General features: G+C 50.0%; 1 protein-coding gene across 1 annotated transcript; it reads right to left on the bottom strand.

Moving 5' to 3' along the window:
- Positions 1-8,617: 8,617 nt before the first annotated feature.
- CATSPER4 (cation channel sperm associated 4) lies at positions 8,618-21,030 on the bottom strand. Its single transcript, XM_004025226.4, has 10 exons — positions 20,787-21,030; positions 20,197-20,340; positions 17,735-17,836; positions 13,805-13,902; positions 13,511-13,631; positions 13,169-13,302; positions 11,528-11,702; positions 10,545-10,756; positions 10,067-10,232; positions 8,618-9,093 (listed from the first exon to the last, which is right to left on the bottom strand). The coding sequence occupies exons 1-10, from the start codon at positions 20,997-20,999 to the stop codon at positions 9,040-9,042; spliced, it is 1,419 nt and encodes a 472-aa protein (XP_004025275.4). The 5' UTR covers positions 21,000-21,030; the 3' UTR covers positions 8,618-9,039.
- Positions 21,031-21,726: the final 696 nt, after the last annotated feature.

Genomic DNA, 21,726 nt, shown 5'->3' on the forward strand with positions numbered 1-21,726 from the left:
TCCCACCCTCAAGTGATCCTCCCACCTCAGCCTCCCAAAGTGCTGGGATTATGGGCATGAGTCACTGTGCCCAGACTTGTTAAATTTAAATGCTTGGGGGAAGAGAGGTTAGAATTATTTCAACCGTGAAGAACATATGTTTGGGGGATATTATTATCTTTTTGCTGTCCTAGACCCAGCTTCAGGCCTGCAGAGGATGGATCTGGGAGTTTGTGGCACTGCCTGTCAGAGGCCCTGTGAACTCAGCCTTTCTGTAATATCTGCCACACTGACTTGCCCCAACACTCAGACTTTTGCCTTAGTTTTTCCACCTGGCCTTCCAGGCCTCCGCTGGAACTACAGTTCTTGTCTTTGGTGCAGCTCCTTCCCCCAGGAAAGTTTCATCTCTGGACAGTAGCTAGAGTCCTGGGGGCTGGAGCTGAAAAATTGTGCACTCTATCCCATATGCCCAGCTGGCCTGTCTTCCCACCAGAAATCACCTCTACCCAGGTGGACTCAGAAGATGCCAACGTCTTACCAAACTTCACTGGCCCTCTCATACCCTTTGGACCCTTTGAGACTTCACAGAATTATGGTGTCCACTCTGGCCCCCACCTCTTCTTTGTTTTACTCACATGAGTTCCTCAGACTTACCCGCGTGGAAGTAGTAGCTGTCATTGCACATACAAACTCCCCTGCTACCTGCACACTCATCCAAAGCACAGGCTCCGACTCTGGGACCACTACTCTGGGTGTGTTTAGGGGAGGTTTGACTGGCCCCAGTTACAGCAGAGGATTTTGTTGTTTCCGAGGACCTGGGGAGAAGGCCTGTGGAATGAGCAGCTGTCATCTCATGTGACTGGATTATAGCAGTGGCAACACTGGAGGTTGATTCTGCCAGATGGGAAGGTGTCTGTGAGACTGTGTTATGATGTGTTCCAGACAACTTGCTTATCGTGGAGGTGGTTGTTGGGGATAAGGATGCAGCTGTAGTTTTTCCTTCCTGAGTCTCAGATGTAGTTGTTCCAAGAAGAGTTGTCCCGAGAGTGGTTGTGTTTAGCAAGGTAGTGTGCATAACTTCGCTGTCTGTCATGGGTGAAGATTCTTTTATGCCAGTGGTTTTGTTCAGTGCTGTTGGGGATGTAGTTATAGCTGACTTCCCAGAGACAGTGGTTGCCATGGACCCGGATGATTGAACATGATGGCCTGGCGTGCTCTTTGCTGTTGGGGATGTAGTTATAGCTGACTTCCCAGAGACAGTGGTTGCCATGGACCCAGATGATTGAACATCACTGCCTGGTGTGTTCAGTGCTGTTGGGGATGTGATTGTGTCTGATTCCTGAAAGCCAATGGACACTGATGATTGTATCCCATTGACTGTGGTGTTTGATGCTGATGGAGTTATAATTGGAGTTTCCTGATTCTGTTTTGGGGTCTCAACTGAAGAGGCCGTGCTGGATAAAGCTGTGGTTCTTGATATCCCTCCCTGGTCCTTCAATGTAGAAGTCATCATGGAATTTGGCAGCAGTGTACCCTTGGAGGTTGTGCTGATAGCTGTGTTTAATTTCTCTTCCTGAGTTTCTTGTATTGAAGTTGTCTGCTCAGTGGACCCATTTAGAGCTGCTGTTTGTGGAGAGGTTGGAGGAGCAGCTGGTGTTGTATGCTTCTGGGACTCAGACGTTGATGTCTTGTCAGTTGTTGGTGAACTGTTAAGTACAGCTGGAGAGACATTGTCTTTCCCCTTGTTAAACAGAGTTGAAGTTGTAGATGAACACAATATAATTTCCTCAGGTGCAGAGTCTTCTGTGGAGTGTATTGTTTTTGACACAACTCCCCAGATTGTAACACTGCCTGTGAAAAAACAAATAAACAGAAGGTAATCTAGACTGGGTATTGTGACTCATGCTTATAATCCCAGCACTTTGGGAGACCGAGATGGGAGGAATACTTGAGGGCAGGAGTTTGAGACCAGCCTGCTCAACATAGCGAGACCCCATCTAAGTAGAGAAAAATAAAAATTAAAAAAAGAGGCCGGGCATGGTAGCTCATGCCTGTAATCCCAGCACTTTGGGAGGCTGAGGTGGGCAGATCATGAGGTCAGGAGTTCGAGATCAGCCAGGCCAACATGGTGAAACCCCATATCTACTGAAAAAAAAAAAATTAGCCAGGTGTGGTGGCGCGTGCCTGTAGTCCCAGCTACCTGGGAGGCTAAGGCAGGAGAATCACTTGAACCTGGGAGGCAGAGGTTGCAGTGAGCTGAGATCATGCCACTGTGCTCCAGCCTGGGTGACAGAGAGAAACTCCATCTCAAAATAAATAAATAGATAAATAAATAAAATAATAAAAGAGAAAGCAATCTACCTGTTCCTTCCACCAAACCAGAGTTATTTTCAGATGTTATGACTTGTCAAATATTCTTACTGGGAGACTCCCTAAAAATAATATCAGGTCGGGCACAGTGGCTCACGCCTGTAATCTCAGCACTTTGGGAGGCTGAGGTGGGAGGATTGATTAAGCCCGGGAATCTAAGGTTATAGCAAGCTCTGATTGTGCCACTGCACTCCAGCCTGGATGACGAAGTGAGACCCTATCTCTAAAATAAAATTACATATATAAAATAAATATACATATAAATATATATTATATATACGTATATAAATATATATTATATATAATGTAGTGGGTGTTGATTTATATACATATGTAAATCTTACCAGCTCACATTTATGTGCCAGCTCTGTGCCAATAGATTTCAACAGATGTATACCAGGGAGAGAGAATTTTACTTGTGCAGGTAACTATGTCTCATTCCACTCAATGGCTACTCTAGACAGTGCAAGTCAGTAAAAGACAGAAATCTGTTATCTCAATTGGTGTTTGATTTCTTGATGCCTTGTTTGATATTAGTTTCCTACTGCATTGAATATGATTCTAGTATTTAAAGATACGATTTTTTTCTTTTTTGAGACAGAGTCTCGCTCTGTCACCCAGGCTGGAGTGCAATGGTGTAATCTCAGCTCACTGCAACCTCAGCTTCCCGGGTTCAAGCCATTCTCTTGCCTCAGACTCCTGAGCAGCTGGGACTACAGACATGTGCCACCATGCCTGGCTAATTTTTGTATTTTTAGTAGAGACAGGGTTTTACCATGTTGCCCAGGCTGGTCTCAAACTCCTGACCTCAAGTGATCTGCTTGTCTCAGCCTCCCAAAGTGCTGGGATTACAGGGATGAGCCACTGTGCCCAGCCTAAAGATATGAATTTTTTGAACAATATGACCCCTAACTGCAAGCCGAGTGTTTCATTGAGTGTCATAGCAGTCAAGGATCATTTTGATATTGTTCAACTGTCACCCTGCCCAGGTAAGGTGCTGCTCCAATGCACAGGCACATTAAATCCTTACAACCAACCTGAAAAAAAGGACTATTATTTCCATTTATCAAATGAAGAAACTGAGGATCAGACAGGTGAAGACATCTGTCCAAGGTCACACAGCCAGGAAGTGGTGCCACTGCATTTGAAACAAAGTCCATCAGACACCAGAACCCAATGCCTTCCCTACCACACTGCACTGCCTTACAAAAACACAGCTTCATTCTCATGGCTGAGCCAGCTGCTCTCTCTAGAAAGGCCCAAATCAATTATGTCGGGCTGGATTCCTTGGAAACCTTCTTCTTTCCCCTGGGTAATGGGCAGAAATAGGCCCATCACCTGATGGGCTGTTTTTGCATTCTTGGCTGTTTTCTTTCTTTCTTTCTTTCTTTTTTTTTTTTTTTGAGACAGCCTCACTCTGTCACCCAGGCTGAAGTGCAGTGGCATCATGTTGGCTCACTGCAACCTCTGCATCCTGGGTTCAAGTGATTCTCCTGCCTCAGCCTCCCAAGTAGCTGGGACAACAGGCGCATGCCACCGTGCCCTGCTAATTTTTGTGTTTTTAGTAGAGATGGGTTTTTGCCATGTTGGCCAGGCTGGTCTCGAACTCCTGGCCTCAAATGATCCACCTGCCTCAGCCTCTCAAAGTGCTTGGATTATAGCCATGAGCCACCATGTCCAGCCTGTTGGCAGTTTTCAAAAGGCAAATTCAGAAAATTGGAGGCTGGCCAGGCATGGTGGCTCACGCCTGTAATCCCAGGACTTTGAGAGGCTGAGACGGGAGGATCACCTGAGGTCAGGAGTTCGAGACCAGCCTGACCAACATGGTGAAACCCCATCTTTACAAAACACACAAAATTAGCCAGGCGTGGTGGCACACACCTGTAATCCCAGCTACTTGGAAGGCTGAGATAGGAGAATCGCTTGAACCCGGGAGGCACAGGTTGCAGTGAGCCAAGATCATGCCATTGCACTCCAGCCTGGGCAACAAGAGCAAAACTCAAAAAAAAAAAAAAAAAAGAAAGAAAAAAGAAAAGAAAAGAAAAGAAAAGAAAAAAAACTGGAAGTGACCCAGCCCAGGTGGCAGGCTCATTCTTTGTCCTTCCCATCACCTAATTCTGAAGATGCACCAACCCTTCTTTTCTGGCACCATCCACACCCTCACTTTTTTTTTAGAGACAGAGTCTCAGTTGCCCAGGCTGTAGTGCAGTGGTGCAATCATGGCTCACTGCAGCCTCAAACTCCTGGGCTCAAGTGATCCTCTTGCCTCAGCCTCCTGAGTAGCTGGGACTACAAGTGCGCACCACCACACTCGACCAACATTTTTCTTTTTATTTTTTATTTATGTATTTGAGATGGAGTCTCACTCTGTCACCAGGCTGGAGTGCAGTGGCGTGATCTCAGCTCACTGCAACCTCTGCCTTCTGGGTTCAAACAATTCTCCTGCCTCAGCCTCCCGAGTAGCTGGGACTACAGGCGCACCACATTGCACACACATTGCACCACACCCAGCTGATTTTTTTTTTCCTCACTCTGTCACCAGGCTGGAGTGCAGTGGCACAATCTCAGCTCACTGCAACCTCCACCTCCTGGGTTCAAGTGATTCTCCTGCCTTAGCCTCCCGAGTAGCTGGGACTATAGGCGCGTGCCACCACGCCCAGCTGATTTTTTTTTCTTTTCTTTCTTTCTTTCTTTCTTTCTTTCTTTCTTTCTTTCTTTCTTTCTTTCTTTCTTTCTTTCTTTCTTTCTTCTTTTTAAAGACAGATTCTCACTCTGTTGCCAGGCTGGAGTAAAGTGGCACAATCTCAGTTCACTAAAACCTCCACCTCCCGGGTTCAAGTGATTCTCTTGCCTCAGCCTCCTGAGTAGCTGGGACTACAGGTGGGTGCCACCACGCCCAGCTAATTTATTTTTTATTTTTTTAGTAGAGACAGGGTTTCTCCATGTTGGGCAGGATGGTCTTGATCTCTTGACCTCGTGATCTGCCCCCCTCAGCCTCCCAAAGTGCTGGGATTACAGGCGTGAACCACTGCACCCAGCCTTCTTTTTATTTTTTGTAGAGATGAGGTCTCACTATATTACCCAGGATGGTCTCAAACTCTTGGCCTCAAGCAATCCTCCTGCCTTGGCCTCTAAAAGTGCTGGGATTGTAGGCATGAGCCACCTTGCCCAGTCCCACACCCACTTTCTTCTGACCCTGTGCAGAGCTAAGGGATTGCAACAGGCCAGGGGAATTGGCAAGGATGCTTGGAAAGGGTAGGGGGACCTAGGCTCTACACCTGGCTCTATTACTGGCTTGCTGGGTGATGCTGGGGAAGGTCTCACCTCTCTCTGGGCCTCCATGTTCCTCTTAGCCTAGTGAGGGACTTGGCTCAGTGTGGAGGAGCATTGTAAACTCTAGTCATCTGTGGGGTCCATTTGCAACAAAGATCTAGTTTGCACTGAACCTATATGTCTTGCTATAGGGGTCTCAAGTTTTTATTTGCAGGGAGGGATGTTTCCACTGAATCTGACTTTATGTTTTTTCCATATAGTTAATCAGTTATCCCTGCCCCCTTATGGAAAAGTCCATCTTTCCCCCAACCAACACCACATTATCTTACTGTTACTTTATAGTAAGCCTCAATATTTGGTCGGGTGAGTCACCCATCTTGTGCTTCAAAATTATCTTGACAGGCCGGGCGCGGTGGCTCTCACCTGTAATCCCAGCACTTTGGGAAGCCAAGGTGGGCAGATCACCTGAGGTCAGGAGTTCGAGACCAGCCTGACCAACATGGTGAAACCCCATCTCTACTAAATACAAAAAATTAGCTGGGCTTGGTGGCGCATGCCTGTACTCTCAGCTTCTCGGGAGGCTGAGGCAGAAGAATTGCTTGAATCTGGGAGGTGGAGGTTGCAGTGAGCCAAGATCGCGCCATTGCACTCCAGCCTGGGCAACAAGAGCAAAACTCCGTCTCAAAAAAAAAAAAAAAAATTATCTTGACTATTCTTGGCCTTTTGTTCTTCCTTACATATGTTAGGATCAGCTTAACAATTTCTACAAGCAACCTGTTGGAATTGTGATTGGAGGTGCCCTGCAATTATAGGTTCAGTGAGGATTGACATCTTTATGATATTGAGGTTTCCTGCCCACAGAAGCTCCCTTGAGAAGTGTGACCTGGGCTCTGAAGTCAGACCTGGGTTAGGATCTCAGTTCTGTGATGGAGGATAAGTCCCCCATGGGGACATATCCTCTTCATACCCACTTCACTGATGGTTGTGAGGATGAAATACTGCATGTGAAGCACTCAGCACCATGCTTAGCACCTAGTAGGTACTCAATGAGTAGAGCTGCTATTGGGAATAATTATCCCCTGCTGCTCCTGTCATCAGAATTGGTGTCTGCTTCCTGGACAGTTTGCTAAGGATGCTCCTGTCCCTGGTAAAAGTTATGGACTCATAGGGAGTCCCCAGAGGTCCACTGATTGTAGCTGATGGGAAACCCATCAGGTGAGACCACAGGGGTGATGAGACACACAATTTCCAGCCACCTCCCAATATCTTCCCCCGTACTGTCCTAGAGCTCAGAATCCGGGGCCGCACTCCTAACTCAGGCTCAGTAAGGCATGGGGAGTGGTAGTTGCTCTTTGCTGGAGTAGGGAAGGGGAAGGGGAAGGGAGTATGACTTCCTGGGCCCTCAGTTCCAGGCCAGTTTGGGAAGGAACTAGCCTGCTGAAACTCCAGGCTGTTAGGTTGGCCCAGATGGGAAAGACAAAGGCAGAGACAGATGAGATGACAAACAAGATGAAGGGAGTAGATAGACAAAATAGCATCCTGGAAGAGATAGATGGTCAAGGCCAGGAGCTCCATGGAGGTCACCCTGCTGTGCTCCTGCCTGTAAGCTCACTGATGCTCCAAGCCTTTCAGACAGTTAGGGGTGAAGGATAGCCATACTCAAACTGTTAGCTCCTCCTGAAGACACCATCTGATCTGCCACCTTCTTCCCTCTCTGGCCAACAAGAAGAGGGGCTGAGAGAGCCCCCAGAGAAGGATGGGTGGAAAGAGTGTGTAGATACTCACCAGGCAGGTTGAGGGCGCCATCTCCAGTAAGTAGCAACAGCAGCAGCAAAGTCCGCTGGGTGCCCTTCTCTGTGCTGCTGATGGCCCTGGAGGGTGCTGGGAAGAAGTCCTGGCTCGAACAGGGGAATAGATTAACGGCTCCGAGACAGTAAGGCACTGCTGGCTCTGTTGCTGCCTCTCATCTGCCTACTGAGTGCACCATCCATCCCCAGGGGCCAGACTCCTTCCCAACAGACCCCAGGGGGCTTTTCAGAGCTGGAACCAATGCTGATGGGAGGACGATGGGGGGTGGGGTTTCCCATCAGCTGCAATCAGTGGACCTCTGGGGACTCCCATTCCAACTGGTGAATATCGCCACGGCCCCTAAGTGTCAGGCTTCGCTGAACAACAGGGCAGATGTCCAGGCCTTCCAGGCTATCCCCTGACACCTGCATCCCAGGGACATAGCTGATCCCATGGGTCTTCCACTTCCTGGGATAAGAGGTGATTATTTGATTTTAGAGATGGAGATCAATCTCACCCTCTCTCCATCGCACAGATGGGGAAAACAAGGCCAAGTGACTCACTGAAGGACCAGAACTGAGATTTCCTGTCCTCCAAGGCAGCTCTTTCTATTGCCCATAACTGCCACAATTTTCTGACTCTCCCCAGATTGCATAGCTCAGGAACCTGCTGAGGCTCTAAGTGGCCTTGAGTATGAAGATCCCAAGTAGGCTTCACAGGTCCTAAGTTCCCCACCAGACTTCATTCATCTGACCCGCAAAATCCTCCTCTCCTCCAGGAAGCTGCCAGGACCCACATTTTAAGTAGTCAGTCTCCATTGCCCTAGGATGGAGGTGCCTGTACTTGTGTGACTTGGTCATTGGTGATCCCATCAGACAAGGGCTCCCCAGAGTGCGGACCAGTCTCCATCTTCAGACAGGGAGAGAGCAGGTAGGGCCATCTCCTTCATCAGACAGGGGCTCCCTCCCATGAGGACCAGACTTTCCTCCACAAAGCTTAGGACCCTGAGGGCAAGGGTTATATCTCTACCATTAAGTCAGAAATTTTTAGGGGTGCAATTCTCCCTCCCATTAGACTGGAGGCTCTTCAGGGCAGTCTGTGACTCTCCCACCAGACAAACGGGATTTTGAGGGGCAAGATCTGTCTTTCCTATTAGACCCAGGCAAGTGCCCCAAGGAGTTGGAGATCCACCAGTCAGAGACATTGATTCCAACACAAAACTTTATTGTCAACACACAGATGTCTGGCCCCACTGGCCTTGCCTTTCTCTTCTTGGTTTTGGGGCCCATTGAGGCCCCCCACCAGCTCTGGGCAAGAGCAGGGGGCCAGGGATCCCCATCCTTATGTCAAATCCTGGCTGTGTTGGCCAGCACCCCCTTCTGTGCTCATCCTTGCTGCTGGGGTTCCCACTCTCATCATCCAGCATCCTCCTCTGTCCTTGCTCCTCCGGACCTGGGGCTCACAGGCACCAGCCCTGCAGGTGCTGCCACCTTCACAGCCCCTGGCCTCTGCCCAGGTGTAAGGGAGAGGATGGGCTCTGGCCAGGCTCTGCCAAGCCACACTAAAGACACAGGAAGACGCAGCGGCTGGGTGTGTGTGTGCAGGCCCCTTGGCTCCCATCCTGGCCTCTCAGTGGCTGCTCTTGTGTTTTTTAAGGAGTATTTGTGAGCTAGAGTCATGAACCTGCAAACCAAGAGGTCTTCTTGTTAATCCCCCCCGCCCGCCCCATATGGCAGCCTCCCTTACTCACCTCCTCCAGTCTCACCAGCTTCCCCAGCCAGGCCTCCCAGAGAAGTGCTTCATAGGTCTAACTTGAGCCTACCTAGTACCCCCTCTGAGTTTGGGAGCCCAGGGTGTATCCCAGGCTGATGGTGTGGGGGGCAGAAAAAGAAACTAAGTAACATGGGTGTGTGCCTTTTTCTCTCCAGGAGTTCAGGAGACAGCTGGTTTTGTGCACCTTAGATAGGATCCCGGGTCCTGTGCCCACACTATACTTACAGCCTAAGTGTCTGCCACTAGGCAGGCACTGAGCTGGCTCATGCCACACACACTAAGAAAGGGTAGGTTTGAAGGCGCTAGAGATGAAACTGGCAGGAAGGGTGGAGCCTCTCCGAGAAGGAAAGTGCAGAACCTAACCAGATAGGCAGTGACAGCTGGGGCAGATGGAAGTTTAAGAGGCAGACAGCCAGGTGCAGTGGCTCACGCCTGTAATCCCAGCACTTTGGGAGACTCAGGAGGGTGGATCACGAGGTCAGGAGTTCAAGACCACCCTGGCCAAGATGGTGAAACCCCATCTCTACTAAAACTACAAAAATTAGCCAGGTGCGATGACAAGCACCTGTAATCCCAGCTACTTGGGAGGCTGAGGCAGGAGAATCGCTTGAACCAGGCCGCAGAGGTGGCAGTGAGCCGAGATCGCGCCACTGCACTCCAGCCTGGGCAATGGAGTGAGACGCCGTCTCAAAAAAAAAAAAAAAAAAAAAAAAAAAGAAAGAAAGAAAAAGAAAAAAAGAAAAAAAAGGAGGAGTGGTGGTGGTGACGGGGACCAGATCTTGGAATAGACAGAAACTTTGACAAATGGTCCAGAGCCCCGGCTGGGCTGATCTGAGCAGAGTGTCAGGGCGAGTACCCATTGGGGAGGAGAAGGAAGGCACACCTTTTCCATGCTAACGAGCGCACTGAGCAAGTCTTGCTGTTGAGACATCTGGCGGATGTCCTTGGATGACGTAGTCTCCAACGACCCGCTCGCCGACGAGCGCCTATTCAACACCTCTGACTCCTGCTCCTGGTTGAAGCGGATTGCGCGCACCTCCTCCACAATCCTGGGGGTGGAGCAGTGAGTGCCTTTCAGAAGGCTGCAGGGGAGGGAAGCAGCCCTCCCGCCTCTTCCCTGGCGTCACCCCCGCTTCGCTCTCCCACGCAGCCCTGACAGAGACCCAGGCCGAGCTGTGCCCTTCTGTGAGATGGGAGGAACCTGGAGTCTGGATTCCAGTTCCTCCACCAATAGGCTGGGGGACCTCTGTGGGGCCCAGGGTCTGCCTCATAAACGGTGAGGGCGTGAGGCCAGAAGACTCTGACGCTCCGCCCAGCCTTGACTCACATGACTTGGGGGCAGCCCCAGTACCCTCCCGTACATGTTGAGTTCATCTCGGATCTCCTTGTACTGCCTCAGGTTCTCCTGTATTGCCTCAAGCACCAAGCAAAAGTTGTCACACGTGGTTTCTGAGAGGTTCGACAGGGGGCCTCCCGCAAGGGGTTCCTGGAGGAGACCAGATTTCTCCGAGCGGGCGACCACACAATGCACCAGTGGCAGCTGGTCATTTTCCTCCTCTTCCTCTGCGCCTGTCTGGGAAGCGGGGGATGGAGAGGGGTCGGGACAGCTCAGGCAGGCACGCCCCCGGCACCCCTTTCCTGTTTGGCTTCAGGATGAGTCTCTTAGGACCCCAGGGTTCTAAGGCCCTCATTTCAGCTCTCACCAATCTTAGCCTCACTGCCTTGCTGGGGGAACCCAACTTTAAATGCACATGACCTTCCCCCACCTCTTTAAAAATTCTCACCCCATTTCAAAATTTAGCCCTGCCCCAGATTTCAACCCTGATAAACCCTACCCAGCAAATTTATAAAGCCCTGCCTACCCTCAAGCCCAGGCCTCCAGCACTCCGCTCTTTTAGAAGTACTCCACCCCTTTCCCCAACCTTATGGAAGTACTGCCCTGAATGAATAATACCGTAGCTAACATTTATTGAGTGCTTACTATGCGCCAAGCACTGTTCATTTAGCCATTAACCCTCATAAAATAACCCTATGAGTTAAGTACTATTATTATTCCCATTTTACAAAAGAAAAAAATTGAGGCTTAGAGTGGGTAAATGCCCCAAGGTCACCCAGCTGCTCAGTTTTGAGTTGCCATAGAAATCTAACATCTAGAAAATCCACACCCCTCAGAACCCCCAGTTGGTGGGTGGGCACTCAAGATGGGGGGCTGCTGCCTCCAGGCCTCCAACTTGGCTTTCTCCAGGCCCTTGATTATGCAAGCACACACATACATGCACATATGTTCAAGTCCGCTCTCATACACACTCCTTTTCCTCCCTTCTGCCCTCCCCATCCCACGCACCTCACTAAAGGTTATTCGATGCTGTTGTCCCTGCTCTCCTGCCTTCATCATTTGCTCCAGGTTGGTGGTCACCACGATGACGAACAGGTTGATGCCAATGAAGGCACCGATGGTGATGAAGATGGTAAAGTAGATGGCACCCCCAATCTCCATTGCATACTCCCTCTTCTCTGTCCTGCAGATGGCAGGCAGGGGCCCCATTATTTCCCTGGCCCTTCAAGCCTGAGTTTCCTTGTCTAAGAAACGGGAAAATCATCCCAAGGCCTATTAGAACTTCTGCCTGTGTCACTGCTGTTGTGCAGATCCCATTCCCTACTCCTGTCTCAATAGCTGCTCTCTACTAAGCACCTACTGTGCTGCCAGACAGTGGGCTGATTCTCTAACCAACCCTGCAAGGTGGGGACGTGCACGTCAACACTATTAAGTTTAATCTATTAGCTACACTCCTTTTTTTTTTTTGAGACGGAGTCTCACTGTGTCGCCCAGGCTGGAGTGAAGTGGCGTGATCTTGGCTCACTGCAAGCTCCACCTCCTGGGTTCATGTCGTTCTCCCGCCTCAGCCTCCCAAGTAGCTGAGACTACAGGTGCTTGCCACCACGCCCGGCTAATTTTTTTTTTTTTTTTTTGAGACAGAGTCTCACTCTGTCACCTGAGCTGGAGTGCAGTGGCATGATATGAGTTCACCGCAACCTCCGCCTCCCAGGTTCAAGCGATTCTCCTGCCTCGGCCTCCTGAGTAGCTGGGATTACAGGCGCCCCACCATCCGGCTAATTTTTGTATATTTAGTAGAGACGGGGTTTCACCTTTTTGGCCAGGCTGGTCTTGAACTCCTGACCTTGTGATCCACCTGCCTCAGCCTCCCAAAGTGCTGAGATTACAGGCATGAGCCACTGCACTTGGCTTTGTTTTTGTATTTTTAGTAGAGACGGGGTTTCACTGTGTTAGCCAGGATAGTCTTGATCTCCTGACCTCGTGAGCTGCCCACCTCGGCCTCCCAAGGTGCTGGGATTACAGGCGTGAGCCACCGCGCCCGGCCCCGGCCAGCCTGATTTTTATCCACTACCTATGCCACAATGGAGAATGACTGTAGAAGCCCTTTATCTACTGGGCTTCTATACTCACATGTAGAAGATGAAAAGAAATCAGTTAAGGGGTCCCACTTTCTGGAGTAAACTGGAAAGAAATAGGGCTTAGACTTAATAGAAAAGAGGTAAAGAACAGAACACAAAAATGAATGTGGGCAGTGGGTTTAAGAATGAATGAAATGAGACCTGAAGTTCCCAGGAGTTCAGGCAGTTTGGTGGGCTCCAAGGTGGGCTGGGAGGTTGCTCTGTAACCTGAGGCATAACTGCAGACCTGCTGTCCTATCCAAGGCCAACTACCCAGCTGGTTAGCATGATGGGAGAGGTCCCCATTACAGGGTGGGAATGGGACTCTGAATATATGGAGATTCAAGGGTGACAAGGCTTCAGGTACCACAAGTCCAGGTATTTCCTTTTCCTCTGTTTAAAGACCTGGGAACCCCCACTTCCCCTGGGCCATCCTCATCCCAATCCCTGGAGCTCCCACTCTCAGCCTGGAGCTCCACCGGCTACCCTGCCCCATAGGTGGGATGAGGCTGGAAGTCCCACTGGCACTCACTGGAAGTCACTGTAGATGTCCACCCAGCCGTCCTGGGTGATGCAGATGAAGAGGGTGTACAGCGCAACCTGTATGTTCTGGAAATGCTTGGGCACGAATGCACCAAAGAGTGTTACTCCAAACACGGAAAAAACCTGTCAGAGAGAAAAGAGCCCCACCCCGACTTCACCAAAGGGCCTGGAAATAGGACACGCAAATGTCATGCAAATGAACGCTGCCGAGGAAATCACAGGGATTCAGGCCCACAGGCCTCTCTGCTTTTCCAGACACCCCTCTATTCGCAATGACCCAAGGGCCCTGTTCAGGGAAGGGAAACAGCTGGGGGCGGGGGCAGGCACTGACCAGCATGAAGAAGAGGATGAGGACCATGATATTGGCCATGTCAGGCACCGACTGCAGGATGACACGGATGATCCGGGCGAGGGGCTCCACCGCCATGCACACATGCACCAGACGAAGCGCCCTGTGGCAGAGCCTGTCAGGGGTGCCCCTAGGCCCTTCCCAGCCCCCTCCCTCCTCATTACCCCCACCAGCTGCCCAGAGAGGCAAAGCTGATCTCCAGCTGGTCGTTATCCCCCCATCTCATTCCTGGGTTCCAGATAGGTCCCCCTCATTTCTCCAGAGCTCCCCGCTCACCTGAGAGTGTAGTTGATGGAGGGAATATTGATTTCATTAATGAAGAACCGCAAGAGCAAGATAAAGACGATAATGAAGTTGAGGATGTTCCAGCCGTCCTGGGGAGTGGGCCAGCCCCAGTGGGGTCTGTCAGGCCCAGCCCATGGGGGCATCGTAGGTCTGCCCTCCCCACATCCCAGGGATGAGGGCTCAATGTCCCTCTCAGAGCAGGGCCAGTCAGCTGCCATCCACTGCTGTTACCCTGCCGCCCCCCAAACATGCCACAAAACACACGTGTACTCTCTGTCCCATACATGTGTCAATAGCCAAATGCAGTCTCAGAGACACACAGCAAAGACCCTTACAGATACATGGCTGGTCCCTAAGCTGAGTGCCCACCTTGGCTGAAGCATGCTCAAAACAGCCTTGCCCTACAGGTAGGTAACATGAAAACACTTGGCTGTTCCTGCCTTTGTGTGACACACACTACAATTAATAATAAAATGAAAATGGATACTAGTAAAAACATAAGGAATACTGCTTCAGTAGCCAGTTCTGAGGTGAAATAGCTCTCATGGCACAAGAAAGGAAGACAGGCGGGCCAGGCACGGTGGCTCACACATGTAATCCCAGCACTTTGGGAGTCTGAGGCGGGTGGATCACGATGTCAGGAGTTTGAGACCAGCCTGGCCAACATGGTGAAACTCCATCTCCACTAAAAATACAAAAATTATCTGGGCATGGTGGCACGTGCCTGTAGTCCCAGCTACTCGGGAGGCTGAGGCAGGAGAGTTGCTTGAACCCGGGAGGCGGAGGTTGCAGTGAGCCAAGATTGCGCCACTGCACTCCAGCCTGGGTGACAGAGCGATACTCAATCTCAAAAAAAAAAAAAAAAAAAAGAAAAAGAAAAAAAAGAAAGAAAAGAAAGAAAGGGAGACTGGTACATTTTGCAAGCCCTTTGTCCAATAAGACACTTACACAGGAATGAGGTGGGGAGGAGGAGGAAACTCACAGGTACGAAAAATCTGAACAGGGATCACACTTCTAGAAATCTGATCCACAGATACTCTGGTTGAAGTACAAGATGACATTTGTATAAGGTTAAGAATAACCAACATGCCAGGTGCAGTGGTGCAAGCCTGTAATTCCAGCACTTTGGGAGGCTGAGGCGGGAGGATTGCTTGAGCTCAGGAGTTCCAGACCAGCCTGGGCAACATGGTGAAACCCTGTCTCTACAAAAAACTATAAAAATTAGCCAGGGGTGTTGGCATGTGCCCCTGTAGTCCCAGCTACTTGGAGGGCTGAGAGGATCACTTGAGCCCAGGAGGTCGAGGCTGCAGTGAGCCGAAATGGGTGTCATTGCACTCCAGCCTGAGCAACAGGGGTGAGACCCTGTCTCAAAAAAAAAAAAAAAAAAAAGAAAGAAAAAAAAAAAAAGGAAAAGAAAACCAACGTGTCAAATGATCAGAAGAGACTGATTGGATAAACTATGGCACATGAAATTCCATTAAATCAATGGAATACTATGTAGCTATGTAGCTATAAAAAGAAAAATGAGGCCAGGTATGGTGACCCTTGCCTGTAATCCTGGTGCTTTGAGAGGCTGGCAGGAGAGGATTGCTTGAAGCCAAGAGTTTGAGACCAACCTGGAAAACATAGCAAGACCTCATCTCTACAGAAAAAAAAAAAAAAAAAAAAGGAAAAGAAAGAAAAATGAGAAAGATCTCCATGTACTGATATAGAAAGATTGTCAGGATCCATTCAGTGACAAAAGTAAGTGCAGAATAATGTTTATACTATGTTACTGTTAGGAAACGGAAGATTGAGGGTATATACATATTTGCTGATTATTGTAAAAATAAATACTATGAGGCTGCTATAGTTTGAATGTTTATCCCCTCCAAATCTCATGTTGAAATCTGATGTTCAGTGTTAGAGGTGGGACCTAATGGGAGGTATTGGGTTATGAATGGCTTGGTGCCATCCTGAAGGTAATGAGTGAGTTCCCTCAAGAGCTGCTTATTAAAAAGAGCCTGGCATAGGCCGGGCGCGGTGGCTTATGCCTGTAATCCCAGCACTTTGGGAGGCTGAGGAGGGCGGATCACGAGGTCAGGAGATCGAGATCATCCTGGCTAACACGGTGAAACCCTGTCTCTACTAAAAATACAAAAAATTAGCCAGGTGAGGTGGCGGGCGCCTGTAGTCAGTCCCAGCTACTCAGGAGGCTGAGGCAGAAGAATGGCGTGAACCCGGGGAGGCAGAGCTTGCAGTGAGCCGAGATCGCGCTACTGCACTCCAGCCTGGGCGACAGAGCGAGACTCCGTCTCAAAAAAAAAAAGAAAAAGAAAAAAGAGCCTGGCATCTCCCATCTCCCCTCTCACTCTCTCTCTTGCTTCCTCTCTCGCCATGTGATCTGCACATGCTTCACCTTCTGCCATGAGTGGAAGCAGCCTGAAGCCCTCACCAGAAGCAGATGTTGGCACCATGCTTCTCACACAGCCTGCAGAACTGGGAGCCAAATACAACTCCCTTCTTTATAAGTTATTCAACCTCGGGTATTCCTTTATAGCAACACTAAATGGACAAAGACAATAAAAAAGAGACTATAAATATAAAAACATTACCTAGAAAGGATAGTGGTGGGAGAAGAGGGATGAGGGGACAAAAGAGAAGCAAGAATTCTGTGTGTACCTTTCAACACAGTTTTGACCAGCATGTATCTGCATTAAATATTCAAAAAGAAAACTTTTTTTTTTGAAACAGAATCTCTCTCTGTCGCCCAGGCTGGAGTGCAGTGGCGCAATCTCAGCTCACTGCAAACTCTGCCTCCCGGGTTCAAGTGGTTCTCCTGCCTCGGCCTCTAAGTAGCTGGGATTACAGGCACGCGCCACCACGCCCAGCTAGTTTTTGTATTTTTAGTAGAGATGAGGTTTCACCATGTTGCCAGTCTGTCTCAAACTCCTAGCCTCAAGTGATCCTCTTACCTCGGCCTCCCAAAGTGTTGGGATTACAGGCATGAGCCACTGCAGCCAGCAAGAAAACTATATTTAATGAAAAAAAAAAGTTCTTCAATGCATTGGGGGTCCAGTAAGCACAAGTCCTCCTGGCCTCTCGTACTGAGTCTGCACCTTCACATACACAAGGAGATACAAGTCTGCCTGTCTGCAGATCCATCCATATATCCATTCAGTATGTAGCTCCTGTTGTGTGCCATACCCAGATCCAGTTCCTGAGAATATAGGATGTCTGCCCTGTTGGGCTCACAGACTATTTTGAGGAAGATGGATAAACAGCAAATTTTAACTCCATGCAAAAAAAATAAGTGCATAGCATCATGGAGACACAAAGCAGCACCTAACCTAGCCTGGGAGAGACAAGAAGACTTCCTGGAAGAGAAGACATCTGAACGAGTTTGTAAGTAGGAGTAAAGCAAGTGAATAGGGAAAATCAGATTTTATAACGCATAAAAATTACATGAAATTTCAATTTGGGTGTCCACGAACACAGCCATGCCCACTTCATTTATGTGCGGTCCATGGTTGCTTTTGTGCTGCCATGGCAGAGGTGAGTCATTGTAACAGAGGCTGTACAGCCATGAAGCTTAAAATCTTTATTATCTGGTCCATTACAGAAAAAGTGTGCTGATCCCTGCTGACCTCTGTAAATTAAGGTAGATGCTTTCAGCCCCATTTCTCAGACAAGGAAGTCAGGTTTGTCCAAGACTACAGAGCTGGGGAAGGCTGGAGCAGGGATTGGAATTGGAGCTCAGGGAGGCTGCAATTCTAGTGCCAGTTACTTTCTGCCACATCATACACATCTCAGAACTAACACACTCTGTCTACACACACACACATACTCACACCCTCAGTTTGTAGGGCCAGGAGTACAGGGGCAGACTGGGTGGTGTTCAGTCCCCAGGGGGAAGTAGGGGCAAAGGGCTCAGGATCTCACCTTCCAGAAAATCCAGAAGCCATTGAGCCAGCCAAGGAGAACCTCACAAAGAAGGATGGTCAGCACAATGTCATCTATGGTAGAGAACAACTCATAGTGTTTCTACATGGGAGACAGAGAAAAAAGAGAGGCAGAGAGGTCAGTGGAGCAGGGCCTGGGCAAGCCGGCAGGAAGAGGATGTATGTAGGGGAGGGAAGTCCCGTATCACTGCTGCTCTTGGTCCTCAGCAACCTTGTCACTTCCTTTAAAACACACTTTGCCTGTGCATGCCAGGCACTGTGCTGCGGCTATCACACATCACTTCATGTTACCATCACTGTTGTCCTGCAAAGTAGGTTTTATTCCCGTCTTACAGGAGTGGAATCAGAGTGGTGCCTGTGTGCACAGCTAGTTGATAAAGATGGTTGTCTGACTGCGAACTTTTGTCCCTAACTTCTAGAATAGGGATATTTTGGAGAAGGAGGTAGGAGAGGCAGAACAGCCTCCAGGATTGGGAGGAAAAGGCCTGGCCTCTGAGGGTGGAGAACACCAAGCTCCATCTGTCCTAACCTCTCCTGCTATTCCAGCTCTCCAAATACTCCAAGTTAGGCCTGACCAAACTCCTGGGTATCCTGCCACTCATGGGTCCAGGACATGCACCCTGGATGGATGAATTGGTAGATGGGTGACTGGGGTCTGTCCAGAGCCCAGTTCACTTTCTCTCAACCTCGAAACTCCTTCAGTTTCCTTATGGCTGCAACCCCACTAACAGCCCCCATAGTGCCCGACTCCACCTAGCAGTCACCCAAGTCACCGTGTCTCCTCCCTTTCTTTCTTTTTTTTTTTTTTTAATGTGACATCTCAGCTCACTGCAAACTCCACCTCCTGGGTTCAAGCGATTCTCCTACGTCAGCCTCCCAAGTAGCTGGGATTATAGGTGTGCGCACCATGCCTGGCTAATTTTGTATTTTTGTAGAGATGGGGTTTCACCAAGTTGGTCAGGCTGGTCTCGAACCCTTGACCTCAAGTGATCTGCCTGTCTTGGCCTCCCAAAGTGTCCTCCCAAAAAGTGCGCTTTACCCCAAAGTGCAACAGACTCAGTGCCTTAGGGCCCACTGTCACATATGGCCACTGGAGACAATAGGACATCCACACCATTATTCAAAAAAGCATTCTAAGTAGTCCTCAGCCCAGCGTGGTGGCTCACACCTATAATCTCAGCACTTTGGGAGGCCAAGGCTGGAGGATTGCTTGAGCCCAGGAGTTCCAGACCAGCCTGGGTGACAGAGTGAGGCCCTGTCTCTACAAAAAAAAAAATTTTTTTTGAGACAGAGTCTCGCTGTGTCGCCCAGGCTGGAGTGCAGCGGCACAAACTCAGCTCACCGCAACCTCCGCCTCCCTGCTTCAAGCGATTATCCTGCCTCAGCCTCTCAAGTGGCTGGGACTATAGGCGCCCACCACCATGCCCGGCTAATTTTTGTATTTTTAATAGAGACGGGGTTCACCATGTTGGCCAGGCTGGTCTTGAACTCCTGATCTCAGGTGATCCACCCACTTTGGCCTGCCAAAGTGTTGGGATTACAGGCGTGAACCACTGCGCCTGGCTCAAAAACATTTTTTTAATTAGGCATGGTAGCTCGTGCCTGTAGTCCTAGCTACTTGGGAGGCTGAGGCAGGAGGATCACTTGAGTCCAGGAGTTCAAGGCTGCATTGAGCCAAGATGGCGCCACTGCACACCAGCCTGGGTGACAGAGTGAGACCTTGTCTCTAAAAAAAAAAAAAAGAAATTAAAACATCAAGGATAAGTCACACTAAACTTCAAGTTGGACACAGAGAAGTATCTCACATGCTGTTTCTTTTCCCCAAAACAGTCTCCCCCACCTCTCTTTGCCTGGCCAACTCCTACGTGCTCTTTTTTTCTGTTTCTTTGTTGTAGTGACTGAGATCACATCCTACTTCTTTACTCTCAGCTCCAGTGTCACTTTCTCCAGGAAGCCAGCTCTGACCCCTGAGATTAGGTTCGAGTGCCTTCGTTGAGCCTCCATGTACTCTGGGTGCTACTTGGGCACTTGTAATGACAGTTTCTGTGTGTCTGAGACAGGACCCAGTTGTGCTTATTATCCCTGGGACCCTGGCAGTCTGCACAGTCAGTGTCTGGCACTGAGTGATTCTCCCTTAGTGACTGCTGGTTAGAATTGGATACCCCTTCTCCACAAGGCACCCATTTGCCTCCCTCTGCTCACGCCATTCTTCTCCTGTCCCTCCTGTACAAATCCAGTGCATTCCTCAAAGCCAGGCTGCAGAGCCCTCTCCATCATGAAGTCTTCCTTGATCTCCAGATTCCTAGAAGGTCAGAGCTGACAGACCCTTGAAGAGCATCCAATCCAACCATCATAGACAGATGAGGAGCCTGAGGCGGGGAGAGTTCTTGCCCCAGGCCCCCCATTAGGGTTAGTGGGGCAGAGGTCATGCTGGCATCCCACCTGGTCCAGGTAGGAGTTGGTACGGAGAGCGATGGTGATGGCATTGATCACCAGCAGCAGGGCCAGCAGCAGTTGGAAGGCGGGGTGTCGGAGCAGCTGCTTGATGTACATGTGAGTGATGAACTCCTGCATGTCCCAGGCGTCCTGGGAGAGGGCAGGACCTTCCTTCAGGCAGGTGTCACCATAGGAAGCCTCTGCCTGGAGGTTTGCTCTTAGAGAATGGGGGTTCCTGGGGCCCACTCTAGAGGGGGGAAGTCATCTGAGAGTGGATCATGGAATGGAGACATCAGTGTAGAGATCACTATCTAAATGGCCACTAAAAGTGGGTTACTATCGGGGGATTTTGTGGAAGTCATTGCCAGAGAATCTCTTTGGGCTCTCTGATAGTGAAGATGATCATTATATAAGGGTTCCTATGGGGGGCACTGCCAGAGAGTTACTAACATATCATGGGCAGTCACTCAGGGATCAGTGCTAGGGAGGGTCTTCTGGGGGCGTTTAGAGGGTAGAGGGGCAGAGTTACCATGAGGGCCTGCTGCCCATGAGCACAGCTGCAGAAGGGGCCACTATGGGGCGAGAGCTATCCTTACCGCTTTGTTCATGATTTCCTGGCGGTTGATGAGCACTTGCTCCTCTGGCCGACCGTAGGACTCATGAATGGTACTCTGCAGGGGAGAGGGGCGGCCCCTCAGTGCAGCTACTGCCCCTCCAAACCCCATACGGTCCTCCTGAGTCCCGTCCCACCCCTCGAGGCCTGTATGGGAGGTCCACTGCTGCCACCAGGCCTTTTCATTATCCCTCATGTTTGCTCAGTCTCTTCCTTCTCCTCAAAGAATCTTCACTCCAAGTGGTCTCACTCCCCCTCGTGGTGATATCACAGAGGCCTCTGTGACCTCCAGCCTTCTGCATTCTACTGAGGAATTCCAACCTGGAGAGAAGCTCCTCCCATTGGCCCTCCTCCGCATCCCACAGAGGAAGTCTGGGGATGCTGTGGGGATGCTGGGCTGGGGTTGGAAGTCAGAGGCTGATGGGAGCAGGTCAGATTTCCCGTGCAGCCTGAATGGAGTCACAGGGACGTGTCCCTGCCTTGGATCCAGGAGGCGGAGGTGAGGCTGGAATGAGGAGTGAAGGAGAGAAGTGTTTTCCCCAGGCCCTTCCCAGGGCAGACCTCAACCTGCACCCTTCCCCACCAGCTACCCTGTCCTACCAGCCCAGTCTCCAGGACTGTCCCCAGCACCTTTCCGTGCAAAGTGCATTTCCCCATCTCCAAAGTGGAAGTTTCTCATTGTGTGCCCCCCGGGAATGGGGTAGGAGATCACCATTAGCCTTCAAAGAGCTGGGGAGAGGTGGACATGAGTTGGAGCCCTCATTAGCCATGGGTCATCCCCCACCATCCTGGCAGGCTTGGAGCTCGGGTACAGAGCCCAGGCCAACGGGCTGCACGAAGGGTCTGCCACCCACCCTCTGGCCAAGAGCACTCACCCCAGTCCCCACAGGGGGGCAGATTTCCAATTTGAATATGGAAGTAAA

The sequence above is a fragment of the Gorilla gorilla genome, chromosome 1 (genome assembly GCF_029281585.2).
Source record: "Gorilla gorilla gorilla isolate KB3781 chromosome 1, NHGRI_mGorGor1-v2.1_pri, whole genome shotgun sequence".
Lineage (NCBI taxonomy): Eukaryota > Metazoa > Chordata > Mammalia > Primates > Hominidae > Gorilla > Gorilla gorilla.

Excerpts from the sequence above, each read along its gene's own strand:
- CATSPER4 (XM_004025226.4), bottom strand. The coding sequence starts at position 20,999 with ATGAGGGATAATGAAAAGGCCTGGTGGCAGCAGTGGACCTCCCATACA. Across the intron at positions 13,632-13,804 it reads TCCATCAACTACACTCTCAG|GGCGCTTCGTCTGGTGCATG; the intron begins GTGAGCGGGGAG and ends GCTCTGCCACAG. Across the intron at positions 9,094-10,066 it reads CGCTCGTTAGCATGGAAAAG|GTTCATGACTCTAGCTCACA; the intron begins GTGTGCCTTCCT and ends CTTGGTTTGCAG.